Below are 19,918 nucleotides of genomic sequence, written 5' to 3'. Positions count from 1 at the left end.
TGGTCTTTCTCTGTCTGGTTCTCCATCAGGCAACCAGAATCATTATGGTGATTCTTTGCCTAGAACTCCAATTTCCAAATTCCTTACTAGACTGCAAAGGACTGGAATGTCTGGCTCCTGCCTACTGTTCACCTCATTTTCTTCCTTCTACATTCTATGATCTGGCCTTGTGTTAAAGAAATTAACTGTACCCCAATATTTGCTTTCCTTTTCCTCAGCAATTAAATCTTGTTTTTGTTTTTTTTTTTTTTTAGCTTAAAATAAGGGCATGGAATAATGATCTTTCCCAACCTCTCCCTCCCTCTCTCTCTCTCTCTCTCTCTCTCTCTCTCTCTCTCTTTTTGCATGGAGGTGGGGGTGCAGTGGGGGGGGAACCAGGAATTAAACCTAGGAGCACTTAACCACTGAGCCACATTCCCAGCCCTCTTTAATTTTCGAGACATGGTCTTGCTAAGTTATGTAGGTCCTCACTAAGTTGCTGAGGCTGGCTTTGAACTTGTGATTCTCCTGCCTCAGACTCCTGAGTCACTGAGATTACAGGCATGCACCACCAGGCCAGGCTCCCAGCCTCTCTTACAGATAAGCGTGGCTAGGTGACAATACAGACAAAAAAGGGGGATGTGGCCATCTCCTTTCCTTTTCCTATCCTGCTTGCTGGAATGTGGAAAGTGAGAGCAGGAAAAGTCAACTGGATCATTAAGTTGAAGGTACCTGTGGAAGGCAGACAGCACAAAATGGATGAAGACAAGTCCTTGATATTTGAACCCACCATATCATCCCTGGACCTTCATATAAGAAAGAAGCTCCCCCCCCACCGCCCGCCCACTGTGGTGCTGGGGATTGAACACAGGGCTTTCTGCATGCGAGGCAAGCACTCTACCAACTGAGCTATATCCCCAGCACAAGAAGAAAACTTCTTTTTGTTTAAAAACAAAAAATTATTTGGGTTTCCTGTTCCCTGAAGCAGTTTTGTCTAAATTTTTATACCATAACAGACTCCAGGTTCTCCATTCTCTTGATTCTCTGGATGCAATTACCTCTACCTAAAAACACTGCTACCTTGTCCAGCTCCTTAACTGCTTCACCTTTCAAATCTAGGCTAAAATATTACTTTTTTACTTAAGTTTTGTTTGACATCTGGATGAGCTTAAATACATTTCAAATTTATTCCTTACCCTTTCCCTTAGAAAATATTCACCACACATTTACTTGGATTAATATTTGCCTCTTCCACCATGCTACATACTCTAAGATAAGTATCTGCTTTGTCCACTGTCATCCAAATGCTTTGCCCAACCAATATTTGCTCAATTGAACATATGACTAATGCCACGGCCCTGGAGTGATTTTCTGGACCACACCCCATGGATTTCTTGGCCTTTTATGTTGGGACTTCTATAAACCCCCATCTATCAGTCCATTCCTATCAGATTGTCTCACAATGTAAAGACCATTTCTCTCCATTTGGTTTAGACAAATCTTAAAAGTGCCAACTCCTTGAGCAGATCTGCAGTTCTTTCTACCACTGCTTCATGTTCTTATAATATGTATAGGTACTAGAGTGAAAGTATTATGTGTTTTCTTGGAATTTTTTTAATGGAGATCTTTCACTAAAAAGACCAATATTTTTTTTTTTTTAAAGAGAGAGTGAGAGAGGAGAGAGAGAGAGAGAATTTTTAATATTTTATTTATTTATTTTTTTTTTTAGTTCTCGGCGGACACAACATCTTTGGTGGTATGTGGTGCTGAGGATCGAACCCGGGTCGCACGCATGCCAGGCGAGCGCGCTACCGCTTGAGCCACATCCCCAGCCCAAGACCAATATTTTTAAGAATCAGAATGTCTTAGGGCATTTTCTTCTAGGAAAACATAATACACAAGGGGTCTGGGGATATAGCTCAGTTGATAGAGTGCTTGCCTTGCACGCACAAGGCATTGGGTTCAATCCCCAACACCACCAAAAAGAAAAAAAAAAGAAAGAAACATACAAGGGCTGGTGGTAAATAGCTCTGTGGTAGAACACTTGCCTAGAATGTGCAAGACTCTGGGTTGGACCCCCAGCACCAAAGAAAAGAAACAAACATATAAACTACATTGCCTTAATATTCTTGTCATGTACAGAAAAACATTCTTAAAACATTTCAAAAGTCTCTGGTCTTAAAGTAAACAGAACCTTTCAATGACATTATAAGTACCTGTTGGTTTACTGTTTTATGTACTCATCCTTCATTGACTGATGATTCTACACGGCTTATTCATTTTCAGATTAAACAACTCTCTCTCTCTCTCTCTCTCTCTCTCTCTCTCTCTGTGTGTGTGTGTGTGTGTGTGTGTGTGTGTGTGAGAGAGAGAGAGAGAGAGAGAGAGAAAGAGAGAGAGAGATAACACTGTGGACTGAAATAGGATCTAGGAAGAAAGTAATGGGACATTTTTAAAAATCAAGAGATCTGAATGATAGTTCCAATTTTGACAATAAAATGACTCACTGGGTAACCCTGAATCTGTCTTTTTCTAACTCTAAAATGAAGTGTTTAGTGCAGATATGAGGAGAAACTATATATCTACAAGTACCCACGGGGATCCTAATTTTGGAGGGGCTTATAATGGCTTAAATGAGTCTACAACCTATTTATTCTTCAAGGATCTAAAATCAAGTATGTATTTTGGAAAAGCCAGTGTTTTCGAGATGAAAATAGCCTATAGAGTGTGAATCTTCCCAGTTTATGTTATTCTCCTTCCACATTTATTGGCTGCCATACTAGATTGAGAAGGTGTTTTCAAAAAAAAAAAAAAAATCTGCGCAGGCCACTAAAACATAATGGTGTTCACTGCCACTCCCTTGATCCTTGAACATCCTTTCTCTTAAACTGATCTAGAACCTAATAAGGAAACTCCACCGCGCAACTAATTCAGCGTCTGTCTACTGAACGAATACCTGCACTACAACATGCAAAGACATTTTTGGCTAATTCAGCGCTGTAGAGCAAGGCCAGCCTAGACCCTTCTTTCTACGCCTTTAAGAAAGATTAGAGAGAGAGGTAGCACGCGCCCAGAATGAACAGGTTACAAACACCTCAAATAAGTTCCGGCAACCCCATGCTTTGATTATGAGAACCTGCAGACTCTGTGGATTCCTTCCTGATCTCTCCAGAGCCACTGCCCACCTCTTTACAACCCTTAGAGGCGACCGCCCTGCCCCCGCCTCCTTAGTACCCAGCCGGCCCTGACCTCCTCGAACTGCTCGCCGGAACAACCAGCGCCACGAGCCTCCAGAAGCTCCCGGAACTGCTCAAGGGTGACGGACTCTTCGCCGCGGCCCAGCCGCTCTTCCAACCAGCGTAGCAGCGCGCCGTGGTGCCTCGACACTAGCGACTCGTAGGGCGGTGCGGGCCGCAAAGCAGCCGCTGCCTCTCGTAGCCGGGCAGGTTCCAGCAGCGCGGCAGCGGGAGGCAGCGCGGGGGCCGCAGGGCCCAAGCCAGGGGTCGTGTTCGAGTCCGCGGCCCAGTCCTGGTGTGGGCTCCAACTCTCGCCCCCGGCGGCTGCCGCTTCGTCTTCACTGCTGTTACTCGGAGCGTTCCCCATGGGGTCTCCGTCTTGGGTGCCCGGCTCTGCCGCTGCCGCCCCCTCCCTGCCACGACCTGTCAACCTCCGACAGCACCCGGCGGGTGGGGACAGGCAGGGGACGCCGGCGGCGGCAGCGGCTTCCGACTTCCTGGCCGTCAAGTGAGGACTGTTGCAACATCGCCGTTAAGCGACTCTACCAACTCACGACAGTTAGACAAGGACAGCCTTAGCAAAGGGTAGAACCCTGATTCCCTAGAAGACGCGTCTGTCAAGAAATTACGTCATCCCGCAGCCTCCTCAACCGCCATCTTTGTTGGGGGCGGATAGCTTATAATCAGAGAAGGTCTTCCGCTGCTGTTCTACATTCTCGCCATCCCTTTACGTTCCCAAGCTATATTTTAAAAAGTATGAGAAAGAGTCGGGACCAAGTAATAAGCTTTTCGCACAGGAATTTTAAAGTGTGTGTGTGTGTGTGTGTGTGTGTGTGTGTGTGTGTGTGTGTGTCGCGCCGGTGACGTCACGGACGCGTCTCTGCCATCTTAATTGTAGTTAAGAGAGGCGGCAACTTCGTAAGTGCGGTGGGGTGCGGCTGTCAAGATGCTGAGCACCTGCGGGCGTGGACTCTTGCTGAGCCTGGCTGTGGTGGCGGCGGCAGTGTTGGCTGCACGGCTAATGGGCTGGTGGGGTCCCCGCGCCGTCTTTCGCCTTTTCATACCCGAGGAGCTGGCCCGGTACCGCGGCAGGCCAGGGGATCCGGGCCTTTACTTGGCATTGCTTGGCCGCGTCTACGACGTGTCCTCTGGCCGAAGGCACTACGAGCCTGGGGCACACTATAGCGGCTTTGCAGGTATTAGCGAGGCTGCTCATTCCTTTTCTTCCTGCGGGGGGACCGGTGTCGTTCGTTCATTCATTTTTTTCAACTGTTTCTCCCCACCCCCACGTTCGTCAGACCGCGGTGGCGAACCAGCTGCTCCATCTTTTTGGTCTCTGGCGAAACTATAGCCAACTATTATCGACCTGTATCCTCCCTGTTCACCGCTGTTCGTGACTTAGGTTTGAGAAACATGTTTTATATCTCTTTGGTTACCCGCTTTGGGAAACGGGGGGATACCCGCTTTGTGCCAGGTTTAGTGCAGGGCGCTCAGAACACAGAGATGAATGAGATCCTCTTCCCTGCCCTCACAAATCTATTAATTTCAGCCTCCTCTCTATGTCCCGACTCTAAGTAAGTTTTCTTGTTACCCACGTTTTCCCTAGAAGTAGCACCTTTGGTTTGTGTCATTCTTACTTCCACTGCAGATGCACTTGTCTGCCTATCTTTAAAAAGATTATGAGGTTAGGGGCTGGATTGTGGTTCAGTGGTAGAGTGCTCTCCTAGTATGCATGAGGCACTGGGTTTAATCCTCAGCACCACGTAAAATAAAGATATTGTGTCCACCTAAAACTAAGAAATAAATATTTTAAAAAGATACCTATTATTTAAAAAAAAAGATTATGGGGTTAGGTCATAGGAAAGAGGTGTCTGGTCACTTTAACAGCTCTTTAGTACTTAGAATAAACTTCATCTCTTGAGTAATTTGGGATTGCAGGTGCACACCTTAATTCCAAATTACTCAGGAGAGGAGGATTGCAAGTTTGAAGCCAGCCTGGGCAACCAGGCCGCCAGCCTGTCTCAAACAATAATAACCAGGACAGTGACAAAACCTTGTAATAAAGCTGTGCATGTTAGGCTCCTAAGAATCTTGTCAAGTTTTTCCTGCTGTCACTATTTTACATCTGAGGAGACTGAAGAAGATTTGCCAAACAGCCCTCACAAATAAACACTGACAGAACGTGAGTCGGGTCAACCAGCCTAGTGTTTTGTTTGTTTGTTTGTTTTTTAATAATTTTTTACACTTTATTTTTTAAAAATATTTTATTATAGTTGTTGGTGGCCCTTTATTTTTTTTATATGGTGCTGAGAATCAAACTCAGTGCATCACACATGCTACGCAAGTGCTCTACCACTGAGCCACAACCCCAGCCCTATACTTTATTTTATTTATCTTTATGTGGTGCTGAGGATCGAACCCAGGGCCTCGAATGTGAGGCCATTGAACCACAATCCCAGCCCTGCAGCCTAGTGTTTTGGAGGTTGTTTCTTAACTAGACCCAGGGACAGTTCACCTGCCAAAATTTAAAAGGAAAAATAAAATACAAAGGAAAACGTAGGGAAAGCCTAAGACAAGTAACTACGCTGATATTAAATTAGCATCTTCCACTTGTCATTATCTTAGAGGAACTGGAAAGCTGCCTCTGGCCCTTATATACAAATCACTTCCTTCTCTCCAAGCTCAGCACACATTCCAGCAAGGGGCGCATCTTATCCAGGGGCTACCTAGCAGAGCTGTTTTTTATTTTGTACTTGCCAGTTGAGAGCACTTTTTGGTACACTGTCCTGCTATATGTTAATTCACTTGTCATGGATGTCTGCATAAGTATGGGCAAAAAAAACTTTCATTTCTGAGGTGATTTTTTTCTTTTGCACTGAGCTCTACTGAGTTCCTGTTTGCCTGATATTCATTAAATATCCATCTGTTGACTGCTATCATGTGTTCTACCTTACAGTAGATCCTGAGGATTAAGAAATTAGATGCCCACATAGTCTAGTAGGGAATGAGACATATTCATTTATTCATTTTTGTTTATTTGCTATATTTTTATTGATATGATCCACAGAAAATATGTCCCTTTAAGTATACAATTCAGTGGGGTTTTTTTAAGTTAGAAACTCCTACAAACATCACTAATTCCAGAACATTTTTACCACCCAAAAAGAAAATCCATATCCATTAGCAGTCATACTCTGTTCCCTCCTGCCCCCACTCCTGGCAACTCCTACCTACTTTGTTTCTATACATTGACCTATTCTATGCATTTCATGTAAATAGAATCATATATGTTGTCTTTTTTTGCTTGGCTTCTTTTACTTAGGGTAATGTTTTCAAGTTTCATCCGTAATGTGTCATTGTGTATCCATACATCATACCTTTTTCTAGCTAAATAATATTCCACTGTGTTGATATGCCATATTTTATCTATGACAAACTTTTTGGATTGTTTTTCCTTTTTTGTCTAGGACAGTTATGTGCAGCATGCGTAGGCACATTTGAGTATAAGATTTTGTGTGAATGTATGTTTTTAGTTTTCTTGGGTATATACCAAGAAGCAGAATAGCTATTATGATAAATCTGTGTTTAACTTTTTTGTAAACTGCCAAATATGCAATAGCTGCATCATTGTATAATCCTACCAGGAATAAATTTGTTTCAGTTTCTCCACATTCTCACCAAAATTCTTTAAGTCTTTTTTACTATAGTCATTCTAGTGAGTTTGAAGCAGTATCTCACTGAGATCTTGATTATTTGCATTTCCCTAATAGTTAACAGTGTTAAGCTATGACCTTGATGAGAAATTGTGTATCTTTGGAGAAAGGTCTATTCAAATCCTTTGTTTTTCAACTGTATTGTATTGATTTTTGAGTTGTAAGAGTTCTTTATATTATGGCTGCTAGACTTTTATCAGATATATGATTTGTAAGTGTATTCTCCCATTCTGTAGGTTATCTTTTCATTTAAAAAATATTTATTTTTTGGCAATCCTGAGGATCAAATCAAGGGCCTTCTTCATGCTAGGCAAGTGCTTTCCCTTGGAGCTACACTCCAGCCCCTTCATTTTCTTGATCATGACTTTTGATGTACAAAAGTTTTAAATTTTGATCAAATTCAACTTATCTATTTCCTTTGATTGTGCTTTTGATATCCTAAGAAATCATTGCCCAGTTAAGATCACAAAGATTTACATCTGTTTTATTCCAAGAGCTTTATAGTTTTAACTGAAAAATTCAAGTCTTTGATCTATTGATGTTGGGAGCCACAACCAAGTCAAGGTGGCACCTGGCATTTTGCCAGAAGGAGTGGTTGAGAGGCAATGCCAGCAAGCCATTAGGATGATGATGGTTAAGTTAAGCTGTGTATGGTTATCGGGAAAATGACTGATTGCTGTAACTGGATGTTGCTAAATTGAAGCAAGCTGTGTGTTCAGTTGTGTATATGAACCTCTGCTGTCCGGCAATAAGGCGGCTCCTGCTACCTCGGGTGCCCGCTACTTTTGAGTTCCCGTTGAGTTCTTGCGGAGTTCCCGTTAGTTCCCGTTGGTTCTCTCAGAGTTTCGGTGGAGTTCCGGTTGTGTTCCCATGGGGTTCAGGCAATAAAGTAGTTCCTGTTTGAACCTACAAGTGGCTTGTGACCTCCCGGTTATTTCGTGCCCAGCCAGACTGCGGCATATTTTAAGTTAATTTTGTATATGGTATGAAGTAGGGGTCCAGTTTCATTCTTTTGCTTGTGGCTCTTCACATGTTCCAGCACCCATTTGTTGAAAAGACTATTATTTTCCTTTGAATTGTCTGGGCACCTTTGTTAACAATCAGTTGGCTTTAAATGTATAGATTTCCAAGTTCAACAGTGAGGTGCTAAGAAACTCAGTGAGACCCTGTCTCTAAATAAAATGCAAAAATAGGTTTGGGATGTGGCTCAGTGGACAAGTGCTCCTGAGTTCAATCCCCAATAGCAAAAAAAAGAAAATCTATAGATTTCATTCAGTCCATAGCTATTGGGAACTTGACTCAAGATTAGGCACTATACCAGACACTGAAGAATCAATATTAAATGAGGTTGGGTGTTCTTTTCCTTGATAAAATGTACAGGCTAGTAATAGAAAAGACAAGACATTAAGTGAATTATGCAATTAATGAATTATTTTGTGATAATCATTAAAAAAGACTAGTTTTATCAGGAACCCTAACCTAGCTGAGGAGAAGGAGAGAAAGACAAAGAAAAAGCATGCGTGCATGCATGCATATAGTGAATAATGTAGAAAGTGGTGAGGCCAGATGGGCAGTCATTGGTGCAGCCATTGGTGCATGACATGTTAAGAACTTTGGACATTGCCACAGGACAAAGGAAAGTTATTCAGGATATGGGGGGGGGGGCGGGGCAGAGGAATGACATGATGAATTCATGTTTAAAATATCATTCTTGGGTTGGGGATGTAGCTTAGTGGTAGAATGCTTGCCTAGCATGTGCAGGGCCCTGGGTTTGATCCACAGCACTGCAAAAAAAGAAAGTCTAAGTGTTATATGGAGAATATATTCGTGGGGCAAGAATGAATGTGGAAAAATCTGCTAAGTGTCTGCTGTGACAGTTTAGATGTGAGCTGATGGCAGCCTGGGCTTGCTTGGTGGCATGTGGAGACAAGTAGATACAAGAACTTTTTTGGAAGGAAAAATAGGACTTGGGCACTGAGTACTTGTGAGGGGTGAAGGAGGTGTCAAGGATCACATTCCTGGAATGGTTGACATTTACTGAGATAGGAAAAACTAGAGTAGGTGTAGGTTTCCTGGGGTAGGAGTTGCTGATGACTATTAGCTCACTGTGAACATTTTGAACTTGTGATGTCTGTAAGATGACTGAGTGATGGTGAGTAGGTAGTTGGATATATAGGTCTGGTACCCAAGAGAGGTCTAAACTAAAGATACAACTTTGGTGATCTTTGACATACAGGTAGAATTTGAAAACAGAAGCATGAAGAAGGTTGTCAAGTGAGAGGGTGTAGACAATAATCATTCCCTGAGGCTTGTGACAGGAGCTAAAAAAAGAGGAAGAAAACCAGGAAGGTAGCATCATGGAAGCCAAAGGAAGTGGTCAGCTGTATTAAATGTTACTGAAAGTAAATGAAAGAATGTGCCAAATGTCAAAGAAATGTATTTTCCAGATTCAGGGGTGTCTATCACAGAGGAGGGGGATTACATTTCCTGGAGAAAGGGGTTATCAGGACAATCTTTTGAAAAGAAATTTTTAAGTTCATACAGTGTTGGTAATTTACAACTGAATCTGTTGGAAACTTCTCTCCTGCAGGCCGAGATGCATCTAGAGCATTTGTGACTGGAGACTACTACACTGAAGCAGGCCTTGTGGATGATGTAATTGATCTGTCCTTCTCTGAGATGCTGATACTTCAAAATTGGATTTTATTCTATGAGAAGAATTATGTTTTTGTTGGTGGGTAGTCCACAGGTCATTTCTATGGATTTCACTTGGTTGTTCTGCAATGTTTTTCAAAAGGCCAGATTTATTTATGAATTGGGCTAAAGGTTAAAATATGAAAAATTTTATATATTTTTTTTAATATTTTAATGTAGTTCAGTGTGGAGTTCTTGCTTAGCATGCATGAGACCATGGGTTTCATCCCCAGCATCCTCCCACCCCAAATCTGAAAACCAGCTCTGGATTTTTCACTTTAAACTCTGGTTATTAGTGTGGCAGTGAGCCCCTGATGGAGATGGATGGGCATCTGTTTTTATCACAGTCATGGAAGAGGATTGCCAAACCATTTGCCTTAGCCTCAGGTGCCCAAAGCCGATGGGTGCCTGTCCCATTCTTGAACGAAGCCAGCTCCAGGAGGGCAGCTTCACTGTCTCACTCTTTTCCAGGCATCTAGCTTCAGCACACAGCCAGGAAGCTTGAAGTCTAAATTGGTATGCAGTTTGACAGTACCTTTTTATTTTGCTCTCTAAGGAGACCCAAAATCTTGAGTGAACTGTCTCCAGGGTGGAAGTTATGCTAATCAGACATTTTTTAGCTGGATGTGAGGCACACACTTGTAATCTCAGCAACTCAGGAGGCTAAGACAGAAGGATCACAGGTTCAAGGCCAGCTTCAGCAACTTGGTGAGACCCTGTCTCAAAAAAATAAAAAGGGGGGCTGGGGATGTGGCTCAAGTGGTAGCGTGCTTGCCTGGCATGCGTGTGGCCCGGGGTTCGATCCTCAGCACCACATACAAACAAAGATGTTGTGTCCGCTGAGAACTAAAAAATAAATATTAAAAATTCTCTCTCTCTCTCTCTCTTTAAAAAAAAAAAAAATTAAAAAGGGCTGGGGATGTAGCTCAGCAGTAAAGAAGCCCTGGGTTTTTCCACCAGTACAAATGATTGAATGAAAGAAGGAGTGAATATTTGTTAAAGGCAATTGTGTAAGGTATGGCACCTGCTACTTACTGGTGATACATGAGGGAACTCATCTTAAATGAAAAGATAACTAACAGTGTCCTAAGACACTGCTAACAATAGATTCCTTCAAGGGCACTGAGAGCTGGGAAGGCTAAGAAATTTGTATTTTAGGAAGCCATTCTAGGGTTTTAAATAGGCATAGAAATGACATGGTAAGATGCATGTTTGTTTATCTATCTGTCTTGTCTATCAATCCATTCATCTTGGGTATTGAACCCAGGGTATTCTATCATTGAACTACATCCTCAGTCTATTTTATTTTTCATTTTGAGACGCAGTCTCATTAAGTTGCCATCCCTGACCTTATGATCCTTCTGCCTTGGCCTCCCAAGTAGCTGGGATTGCAAGTGTGCTTCGCCATGCCAGGCTCAATTCATGTTTTGTCCAAATGCTTTGTGGATAAAGAACTGTAGGGGGACCTGAGATGACACAGAGACTTCTTGGGAGGCTATTGTCACAGTCTGTGGTTTGGTTTAAGATGGTAGTGGTAGAAATGGAAAGGAATGGACAGAATTGAGATATGTTTTAGAAGTAGGATTGATAAGATTCACTAATGGATTAGACATGAATTAAGGGAAGTATATATTTGGATGTGAAAGAGGGGGAGTCAGAGAGATCCAAGGCTCCTCATCCAAATAACAGGCCAGAAGTGACATAAAAAGATTTGAGGAAGTCAGGGAGGGATTGGACTTGACATGAACAGAATCCTGAACATGTAGAATATACATGCCAGTGGAATCTGAGTCAGTTCTTGGTGACTGCAGAGGTAGGACACACACAGCTGGGGACAGGCAACACATAATACCACCTATGTAATCAAACCTTACAGAAGTGCTTTCTGTTGTTTCCCTTGCCCCGTGACAGAAGCTGGCTGTGATGGCCATTTTTACCTCAAGACTTGGACACATTAGGACCCTGCACCCAAGGAGAACGATCTGTTTTGGTTCTGGCCTGTAGGCTGCAGACCACTTGCTAGCTGCTGCCATAGTTTGGACTTTAATTTTGACAGGCATTTTAAATGAAAACCAGTTTCCAGTCATGTCCACTGAAAGCCTGAGCCATTGAAGGGGAGAAAGTGGGCATCAGGCCAGACTTCTTACTAGCTTCATAGCCTTCCCCAGTTGCTGGATCTCCTAATTTCTGTTTTATAGATATGAAAACAATTATTTCTCTCAGATAGGTTGCTATGGGGATTTTAAACTGTTGGTGAAGTGCTGATACAAAGTAAGTATAAAAGTATATAGCATAGTGTCTGATACAAAGTAAGTGCTCAGTAAATAACTTGTAAATAGTTTGATTTGAGCAGAATTGAGTTACACAAATGTAAACCAATAAGCTATTCATTCAAACATTTGTTGAATACCTACTGTGTGCCCTAAGCTTTGTAAAGCATTAGTAAATGAATCACACAATGTTCTACCTTCAGGGAACCGATGTCTGGAGGCAAGAAAGATTCAGGAATTTCTGCACTGGAGGATAGTTCAGACAGAACAGGGATGCTTATATATGGAGTCTTGTAGGATGCTGACAGAGACTGAGAAGGCACCAAAAGTCCTTCCAGGGCTGTGGTGTAGCTCAGTGGTAGAGAGCTTGCCTAGCATGTGCAAAACCTGGAGTTTGATCCCCAGCACTACATTCACACATATGCACATACGTGCGTGCACTCGCACAAAGTGTCTCTAGTACAAGTTCTCAATAAGCAAGTACCCAACAGGCTATTGTAGTGCACTGAATTCCAAACCCCTGGGAACTTGAGCTTGATTCCAATGGCTCAGCATCTGTTCATGCTTCTCCCCAACTTTTACTCTGACTTCAGCTCTCCTGTCACCACAGGAAGGGTGATAGGAAGGTTCTATGGAGAAGATGGGCAGCCAACCCCAGAACTGATTCAGGTGGAAGCCATGATGGTCAAAGGCCTGGAGGCAAATAAACGGGAACAGAAAGAGAAGCAGAAGTTCCCACCCTGCAATGCTGAGTGGAGTGCCACCAAGGGTAGCCGCTTCTGGTGTTCCCAAAAGAGGTAAGCCAGCTTCTGCTCCCTTCCATCTCTTATCCAAATCAAACTTCTAGGCTGTCCTGCCTGCATTGTTCAGGGAATCCATGAATTGTTAACCCAGGGAACTTTTTCAAAATACATGTGCTCTATAATAGTGACTCAACTTTGGTTGCATGTTAGATCTTCTGGGGAATTTTAAAAAATGACTGATGGTGGGATCTTCTTCCAAATGATTGAGTAACACTAGGATTCAGACTTGGATCTGAGATTTGAGTATCTCCCACTGTCCCCTGCCCCAAGACCCTGGGGGTCTGGCAGTGAGGAGCAGGCATGAGTATTGTTTCTCACTTGCTTTGACACATTCAGCCAACTATGATTTGGGTTTCTTGTCTGCCAGTGCACATTATTATGCCTGCTGGAGAAAAGGATGGGAAGATGGCCCATGCCATGATGCCCTTTAAAGGCACTGCACATTCTGAGTAATTCCAGGAGGTACAGGCTAGATGGAAAAGTCTTTCCCTGCAAGAACAAAGTGAGGTGAACCTGATTAGAAATGATGCCACAGAGATTGTTCCGGGTTGGTTTGGGAAGCTGGAGAAACTGGTGTTTTTACTACTTTAATCATGAGGCCAGCCAGACTTGAGGTTCAACTCAAGACTCTCAAATTGCCTTTAGCTTTACTAAAGGGACAAAAGAAACCAGAAATTGGACAAACTTTCTAGCCTCAAAGACCTCAAAATGAGTCCAGTTCTCACTGAAAAGGGACAGGGACTGTTGGGGGGAGTTCACATCCCTAAGTGCTAAACACCCTCTTCTGCAGGGCAGGTGGCTCATTGTGTGAACAAAAGCTAGCAGTCAAAGCTACCAGTTTTCCCTAGACCCTGCTACTATATCATCACCCATTAGAGGAGCGGGGTAAAGGAAGGTGCAGGAAGGAAAGGCCTTTCTCTCCTGAACACCATTTTTGAAGATTCAGCTTCTCTAGTGTCATGTGTCATGTGAGAACCTGGCCTTTGCACTTTAGGGGGAGGAGCTGGGATCTGAGTGGGCTTTCCTGGGGCACAAGTTCAAATGCAGGTGGCCTGAAAACACTTGGCTGCCATCGGTCATCCCATGGGCCTATGGAGTACATTTAGATGCTTGCCTGTGCTCTGCTGGAAAGCCTGCCTCCCCCTCCCTCCCGTCTGTCTCCTGAAACCTGCCTTGCTTTCAGGACTGAGCTGCTCAAGTGAATGTGGGGGCCCTATCCCTGAGCCTCAGCCCAGTTTGTTGTTTTTGAGAGAAATGTGTGTCTCTGAGAGAAATGAGCTCTGAAGATAGGACTCAGATATGGAGTAAGGATCACCAGTGGAATGGATGGCTAGATGGGAAGGAGGTATTTGGGGCCCTAACAACCTTGTTCTTAGGTAAGCTACAAATGGGATGGTTTCTAACTGGGTAGCAGTTTTTCTGACAGCAAGTAATCCTGGTCCCAGGCACTGGAACATATATGAGGTATCAATTCTAAGAATCTCATTTTTCTTTCGCAAGACCTCTGAGTCCACAAGACACAGAACTCGGTACCCTAACATGAGTTAGGTCTTTGTCTAGGACAGGAGGTTGCCAGACTATGTTGGGCCGAGCTGAATCCTCTTATCTCTGAAGCCTGGTGGCATCAAGAGCTAGGCCTATACAAGGACCAGTACAGCTGGCATCAACTCTTGATGTGAGTGGCTCCCAGAGAAGGCTGACTTAGCTGGCCAAGACCTACCAAGTTGCCCAATTCCCACCAAGTTCCCAGGCCCTAAAGTTAAGATGTCCTGCACTGGGATAGAATGGAGACTAGAGAAGAGAAGCTTACATGCCCAAAGGTGGGATCCTTTCCCAGCTATCAGCATCCTACAGGGAAGAGGTGCTGCCTTTTTCAAAGGCACTAAGCAACAGCCAAAGAGCAGTGAAAGGGACAATGGGCACTGTCTTTGACTCCGATAAAGTGGTGTTGGTGCCATGCAGGGGAAGCTGGAGGAAGTCAGGAGAGCAAGAAGGCTTGGGCTGAATGTTGCAGAATGCAGCTTGGGATAGCACTAAGGTAGGAAGTGGAATGGCTTCTCCTTTTCGTAAGTTCTCACTGGCTACTTCCTTTGCTCTTTGTCACAGAAAAACTCACTAAGGAGACCTCTTTTTTTCTGTCCATAGTGGAGGTGTGAGCAGAGACTGGATTGGCGTCCCCAGAAAGCTATATAAGCCAGGAGCCAAGGAACCCCGCTGTGTGTGTGTGAGAACAACCGGCCCCCCTAGTGACCAGCTGCCTGACAACCCTACACACACAAATCGTGGGGACTTGGATGACCCCAACTTGGGGGAATACACAGGCTGCCCGCCTCTGGCCATCACATGCTCCTTCCCACTCTAAGCTGACACCCTGAATCTTGATAACACAGGGAACCCTGCTGAGAACTTATGCTCCTGTGTCCTAGGATGGCCCCTGGCAAGAGACAGAAAGGTCTTGAAGGAATCTGACCACATCCTGCAAATGTGCCTCACCATGGGCTCCCCATTCTGGTGACAGGCAAGAGATTGGCAGCCAGCCTCATACTTGTCTGCCTGTTCTGACACTATTCCTCCTAGGCCTATTTGTGACCTTCCTTCAGAACCCTCAGAAATTAATGGGCACAGATATGACCAATTCAGAAATAATGGGATAAACAAGGGGAAAGCTCTGAGCTTTCTTTCCTGTGGACTCCCAAGCTGCCTAATCAGCTGCCAGCCTGGGCCCTGCCCGTAACCCCAGCTCTGTCAGCATCTGAAGCAGTGGTAGAAAGGGGCAGTGTCTCAGCAGATACAACCCAAGAAACTGTGCACGTTAACAGCACCAGCAGAAGGAAGAACACTTGTGATCACTGACTTTCATGACTTTTCTTCTGACTTCCACCCCAAGGCAAACTTGAATTTACAACCCAAAGCCCATTGGCTTGATTAGAGCTCCTGCAATAAGTATGGATAATAAAATGGGGTAGGCCAATTCTGGAATTGGAAAGTTTTTGCACATACATGGCTGCAGTAAATCCATGTGTCTCTGAACAAAATAACAATTTAAAGCAAGGATATTCTTTTAAACACTTAAAATCAGGTGTGGTGTGTTTATAATGGGAGAAGTCTGCATAGTGATTGAAAGGTAGTTTTGCTATAAAGTTAAGTGATTAGCCTAACATCAACATCTAGGCAAGATTGCAAATGTCATTGCAAAGAGCCCTGACTCAAAGTGGCTGGGCTTACAACCTGTCCAGCAGTGTGTATGTCTAAGGTCATCTGTAATCACCTACACTTGACAAATTTCATACTCGGTTACCTTTTTTTTTTTTTTTCTTTTTGTGGTGCTGGGGATTGAATCCATGGCCTTGTGCATGAGAGGCAAGCACTTTACCAACTGAGTTATATCCCCAGCCCTCTCAGTTATTTCTTGAATTCTTATTAAGTAGATGAGGGCAAGGAATGTTTCTGGTTCACAGATAAGGACATGAAGACTGATGCTGTTACAGGTTGTGGGCTTGCCTTATCTGAGCCTTCCCCTCAGCTCTCTCTCCATCCCCACCCCAGGCCTACCCCACCTAGACCTGTACCTCTTCCTGTTTCTTGCCCTTCCCTTTGAGTATGCATTAAAGAGGTCACTTCTATGACATCACAAATAAAACACTGTCCCTCAACCCCATGGTAGTGGGTAATTATCATACCTACTTCCTATTACAGCCAAGCATTTTGAAAGAATAGCTTATACTCAGGATCTTTGTTTTTCAACCCTCATTTGCTATGTAGCAGTCACCTGCCTTCTCTACTCAGTAGCAAGATCAATTCTGTACTGGTAAACACCATAGTCAGTCAGTTCCTATCTACCTTGAGCTCTTGATCCTGTTGACCATGAGGTCCTCCGTGGAACCCTTTTGGCTTTATCCTGGTTTCCTTTTCTCCCTCTGACTCTTCCTTCTCAGTCTCCTTGAACACCTGGCCTCCCCCATGAACCTCTTTCTACTGGCTCTCCTCCCTCCTATTTCAGCAGCCACTTTTACTGCCAGGCTTTACCTCCAGAATGAGCAGCTTTCCAGAGTCTTCCCCGTGTTTGATACTGTTTTCATCATTCCACCCATAGCCCTTGTTCTCCAGGAGAGCAGCACCTCCATCTCCACCTGACCCCAAGAAAAAGTCCTGGCAATTGGTCATAGCTCCTTCCTCCCTCCTTCCCACCATTCTCCAAATCCTGCAAGTCCTACTTCCTCAGTTCTCTTGCCATTCCTGTATCTATTCCTGAACTATTCTGGAACTACTGCAGGAGTCCACACTCCTTCCTCCACACTGCTGCAGGTCATCTTTCCTTGCGATGACAGGGCTCACCATACCCCAGTGAAGCCTCAGTGGCTCCCTACGTCTACGAGGACTAAGTGCCAGATCTCCAGAACCTTTGCAAAGGTGGCTTTTCTGTGGCCTATCTCCTCCTAGTCCCTGTATCTCCTGTATCCTCCCATGTACATCTCTCCAGCCTTCCTCTCAAAGTATTATGCCTACAATGCCTTCACACATGTGGTTTCCTCTGCCTAGAACAGTATCTTCTCTGCTTTTTTCCTCAAAATCCAGCCTCTCTAGGATGCCTTCATTAACCACTGGCCCAGAGGCTGGATTTAAATGCATTTGCCCTAAGTTCCCATAGCACTCTGTTCACTCCCATAAGAATATATCAGTGTGCTTTAGCCATGCATTTCCTATCAGCCTCTTTTCAGTGGATCACACTGAGGACAGAAGCGCAGGTTCTTCAGCTTTGTACACACATATTCACAGTCCTCAACATGTGGCAAAGGCACAGGGTTAGATCTATTTTGGCAATGAGGCAACTAAGGCAACTAAGGCCCCCTAAACTTAAGATGCCAGAGCAATGCAGCTGAGCCTGGAATTTGGTTTTTGACTCCTGATTCAGTGCTATTTCCATTCCGCCGCATTTTTGCATGTCTGCTCTCCCTGGGGCAGAAGCAGAAAGCAGGAGAGCTGAAATTGGGACCTTGTCCTGAGTTTCCCGCAGCTCTGAGGTCAGTGCCTGAGGCTCCTCTGTTGACTGGAAACCGCCTTCAATTCCAGGTTAACTGGAAACTAATCACTCCTTTGGTCATTCAGCAAGTACCATTAAGACCTTACTAAATTCCTACTAAGGCTGGGTGATGTGGTGCAGGCCCTGTAATCCCAGTGGCCTGGAGGCTGAGGCAGGGATTTCTCAAACCAGTCTCAGCAACTCAGTGAGACCCTATCTCATTAAATAAATTACAAAATAGGGCTAGGGATGTGGCTCAGTGGTTGAGTGTGCCTGGCACCAGAAAAAAACAAAACAAAAAACCTTACTAAGGGAAAGGCATTGAATTGCATGAGGATAGGGGAAAGTGAAGATCCTAGCCTCTGGGATTTACTATATGGTGGAGGAGCCAGAGGCCATTCTTGGGCAGGAGTCCACCATGCGGCCTGCGCAATGGTTTCATTAATGAGGTTCTAGGCATAAAGTTAGCTAGATGAGATCGAAGTAAAACACAGACTCAGTTACCTTATTTATATTGCCAGGTCCGAGACGGCTCCCCTCTCTGGTTCCCTCCTCTAACCGCCCAGCAGGGCAGCAAGGATTACTCAGGGCTAGCAGGAGAGAGTTTGAACACGCCTGGGGGTAGCCTTTTATTGGGGAACAAGAGATTCAGGGGAGAATTCCATCCAATGAAGGTTGAGGGGGGACCGCACTCCAAGGTCAGGGTCAGTGATTGGGCCCCCGGGGTCAGTGGTCAGGCACACCCCCACACGGATGGGCTCTCTCATCAGGAAAGGGCCGGGAAAGTTCCGACACAGCCAGAGCGCCTCAGACCCTTAACGGGAGCCACCCAATCACGTGTCAGAAATGGCTTCCCACACAGGAGTGCAGGGATAGTGTGAGGGACAAGCCCAGAGATGTGTAGACCCTTCAAAACAAACTGCAAAAGGAGCAAAACAGGTGTCTTTAGTGGACTTTGGCAGAGCCTAGAAGGTGCCTGGTCTCTAACTTAAGCAAAACTTCTGAACCCACGTTCCAGGACAAATTGGCCAGCCTTGGGCACCTGCTCAGTTCCTTGCTCAATGAGAGCTCATTTCTCCTTTGCTGCCAACCACTTACTTAGTGGTAAAGAACTTCCCTCATGTTAGAGCAAATGATTCATGATTCGAAGGGCTCTGTCATAAGCTGGTGATTAATGGAGAAATGCCTCTTCTCTTTCCAGTAAAGGTAACCCTGGGCAAAACTGCAGAGGTCAGTCCCTTCCTGATGGAAGCCACAGAAAGTCCAGCTTAGGCTGAGCATTCAGTTAGACTTGAGGGAAGTAGAAGAGAATGTGTTGGGCAACTGTGCCAGGCTGTGCCCTGTGCAAGGAGCTTTGTTCTCATTTAATCTCCATGTCAGCCTTGAGAGGTTTCCATTTTATGGCCCAGAAAAGAGGCATAAAGTTCTCTCCATCTTTTACTAGAGGTAGAATTTCCTTAGCTACCATACCTACTTCCTACCACAAACAGCCATTATATAGCTGTTATCAATGATTAAAGTAGCCATCAAGTTGACAGAACTGAGCTGTTTTTTTTCCCCCACACCAGTGAGCACTGTCAAAAAGAAAAAGGCTGGGCAACTGCTGGACAACATGTTGAAGGTAATCTCATCACCTGCCTTTCAATTCTGAGAATTCAGTTTGCTATGAACACAAAACTAAGAGGAGTCTGGATTTAAAAAAAAAAATTTTTTTTAGTTGTAGATGGACACAACAATACCTTTATTATTTATTTATTTATATGGCGCTGAGGATCGAACCCCAGTGCCCCACGCATGCAAGGCAAGCAAGGCAAGCAAGCTACCATTGAGCACAACACCAGCCCGAGTCTGGGTTTTTAGTGACATCTCAGTCACTGCATAATGAAGCCTGTCAAAACCCCCATCTCATCTCTTGCTTTGCTCTAGGAAAAGCTGGTAACTAAAACCTCAATCCCACAGAAAGGTTGGGGCTGTGTCCCTCTGAGGGCAACCCTGAGCTGGACCCCTCTCCCTTGAGACTGTGCTGTTCTGCTAGAGGCCCCAGATTTGGTCAAGTGGGCAGCAGAGAGATTGCAGCCATCAACCTCCTCCAGAGGCCCTACGGTAAGAACACGAGAACCTGTGCGCTTGGAAGAAAGGAAGGGCATATTAATGACTACTGATCATTTTCCTCCAGGCAGACTTGTGAGCTAGGAAAGACTCT

General features: G+C 44.5%; 2 protein-coding genes across 6 annotated transcripts in view; one reads left to right on the top strand and one right to left on the bottom strand.

Moving 5' to 3' along the window:
* The window catches only part of ZZEF1 (zinc finger ZZ-type and EF-hand domain containing 1), a 152,737-nt gene extending 149,005 nt beyond the window's left edge, over positions 1–3,732 (bottom strand). For all 4 annotated transcript variants that reach the window (XM_081270831.1, XM_081270830.1, XM_081270833.1 and 1 more), the window contains exon 1: positions 3,229–3,732. In XM_081270831.1, coding sequence (XP_081126957.1) covers positions 3,229–3,582 — 354 coding nt within the window. In that variant the 5' untranslated portion in view covers positions 3,583–3,732. The remainder of the gene's footprint in view (positions 1–3,228) is intronic.
* Positions 3,733–4,100: 368 nt separating this feature from the next.
* CYB5D2 (cytochrome b5 domain containing 2) lies at positions 4,101–18,157 on the top strand. Of its 2 annotated transcripts, none has more exons than XM_081272933.1 (4): positions 4,101–4,411; positions 9,519–9,662; positions 12,503–12,689; positions 14,841–18,157. In XM_081272933.1, the coding sequence occupies exons 1-4, from the start codon at positions 4,162–4,164 to the stop codon at positions 15,055–15,057; spliced, it is 798 nt and encodes a 265-aa protein (XP_081129059.1). In that variant the 5' UTR covers positions 4,101–4,161; the 3' UTR covers positions 15,058–18,157. The 2 variants fall into 2 exon arrangements, with proteins under 2 accessions (XP_081129059.1, XP_081129060.1); XM_081272934.1 differs by having other exon boundaries at positions 4,118–4,133.
* Positions 18,158–19,918: the final 1,761 nt, after the last annotated feature.

The sequence above is a fragment of the Spermophilus citellus genome (assembly GCF_964194105.1).
Source record: "Spermophilus citellus genome assembly, chromosome: 17".
In the NCBI taxonomy this organism is placed as follows: domain Eukaryota; kingdom Metazoa; phylum Chordata; class Mammalia; order Rodentia; family Sciuridae; genus Spermophilus; species Spermophilus citellus.
The sequence above is the reverse complement of the archived record's forward strand: the minus strand, read 5'-3'. Positions and strand labels throughout refer to the sequence as shown.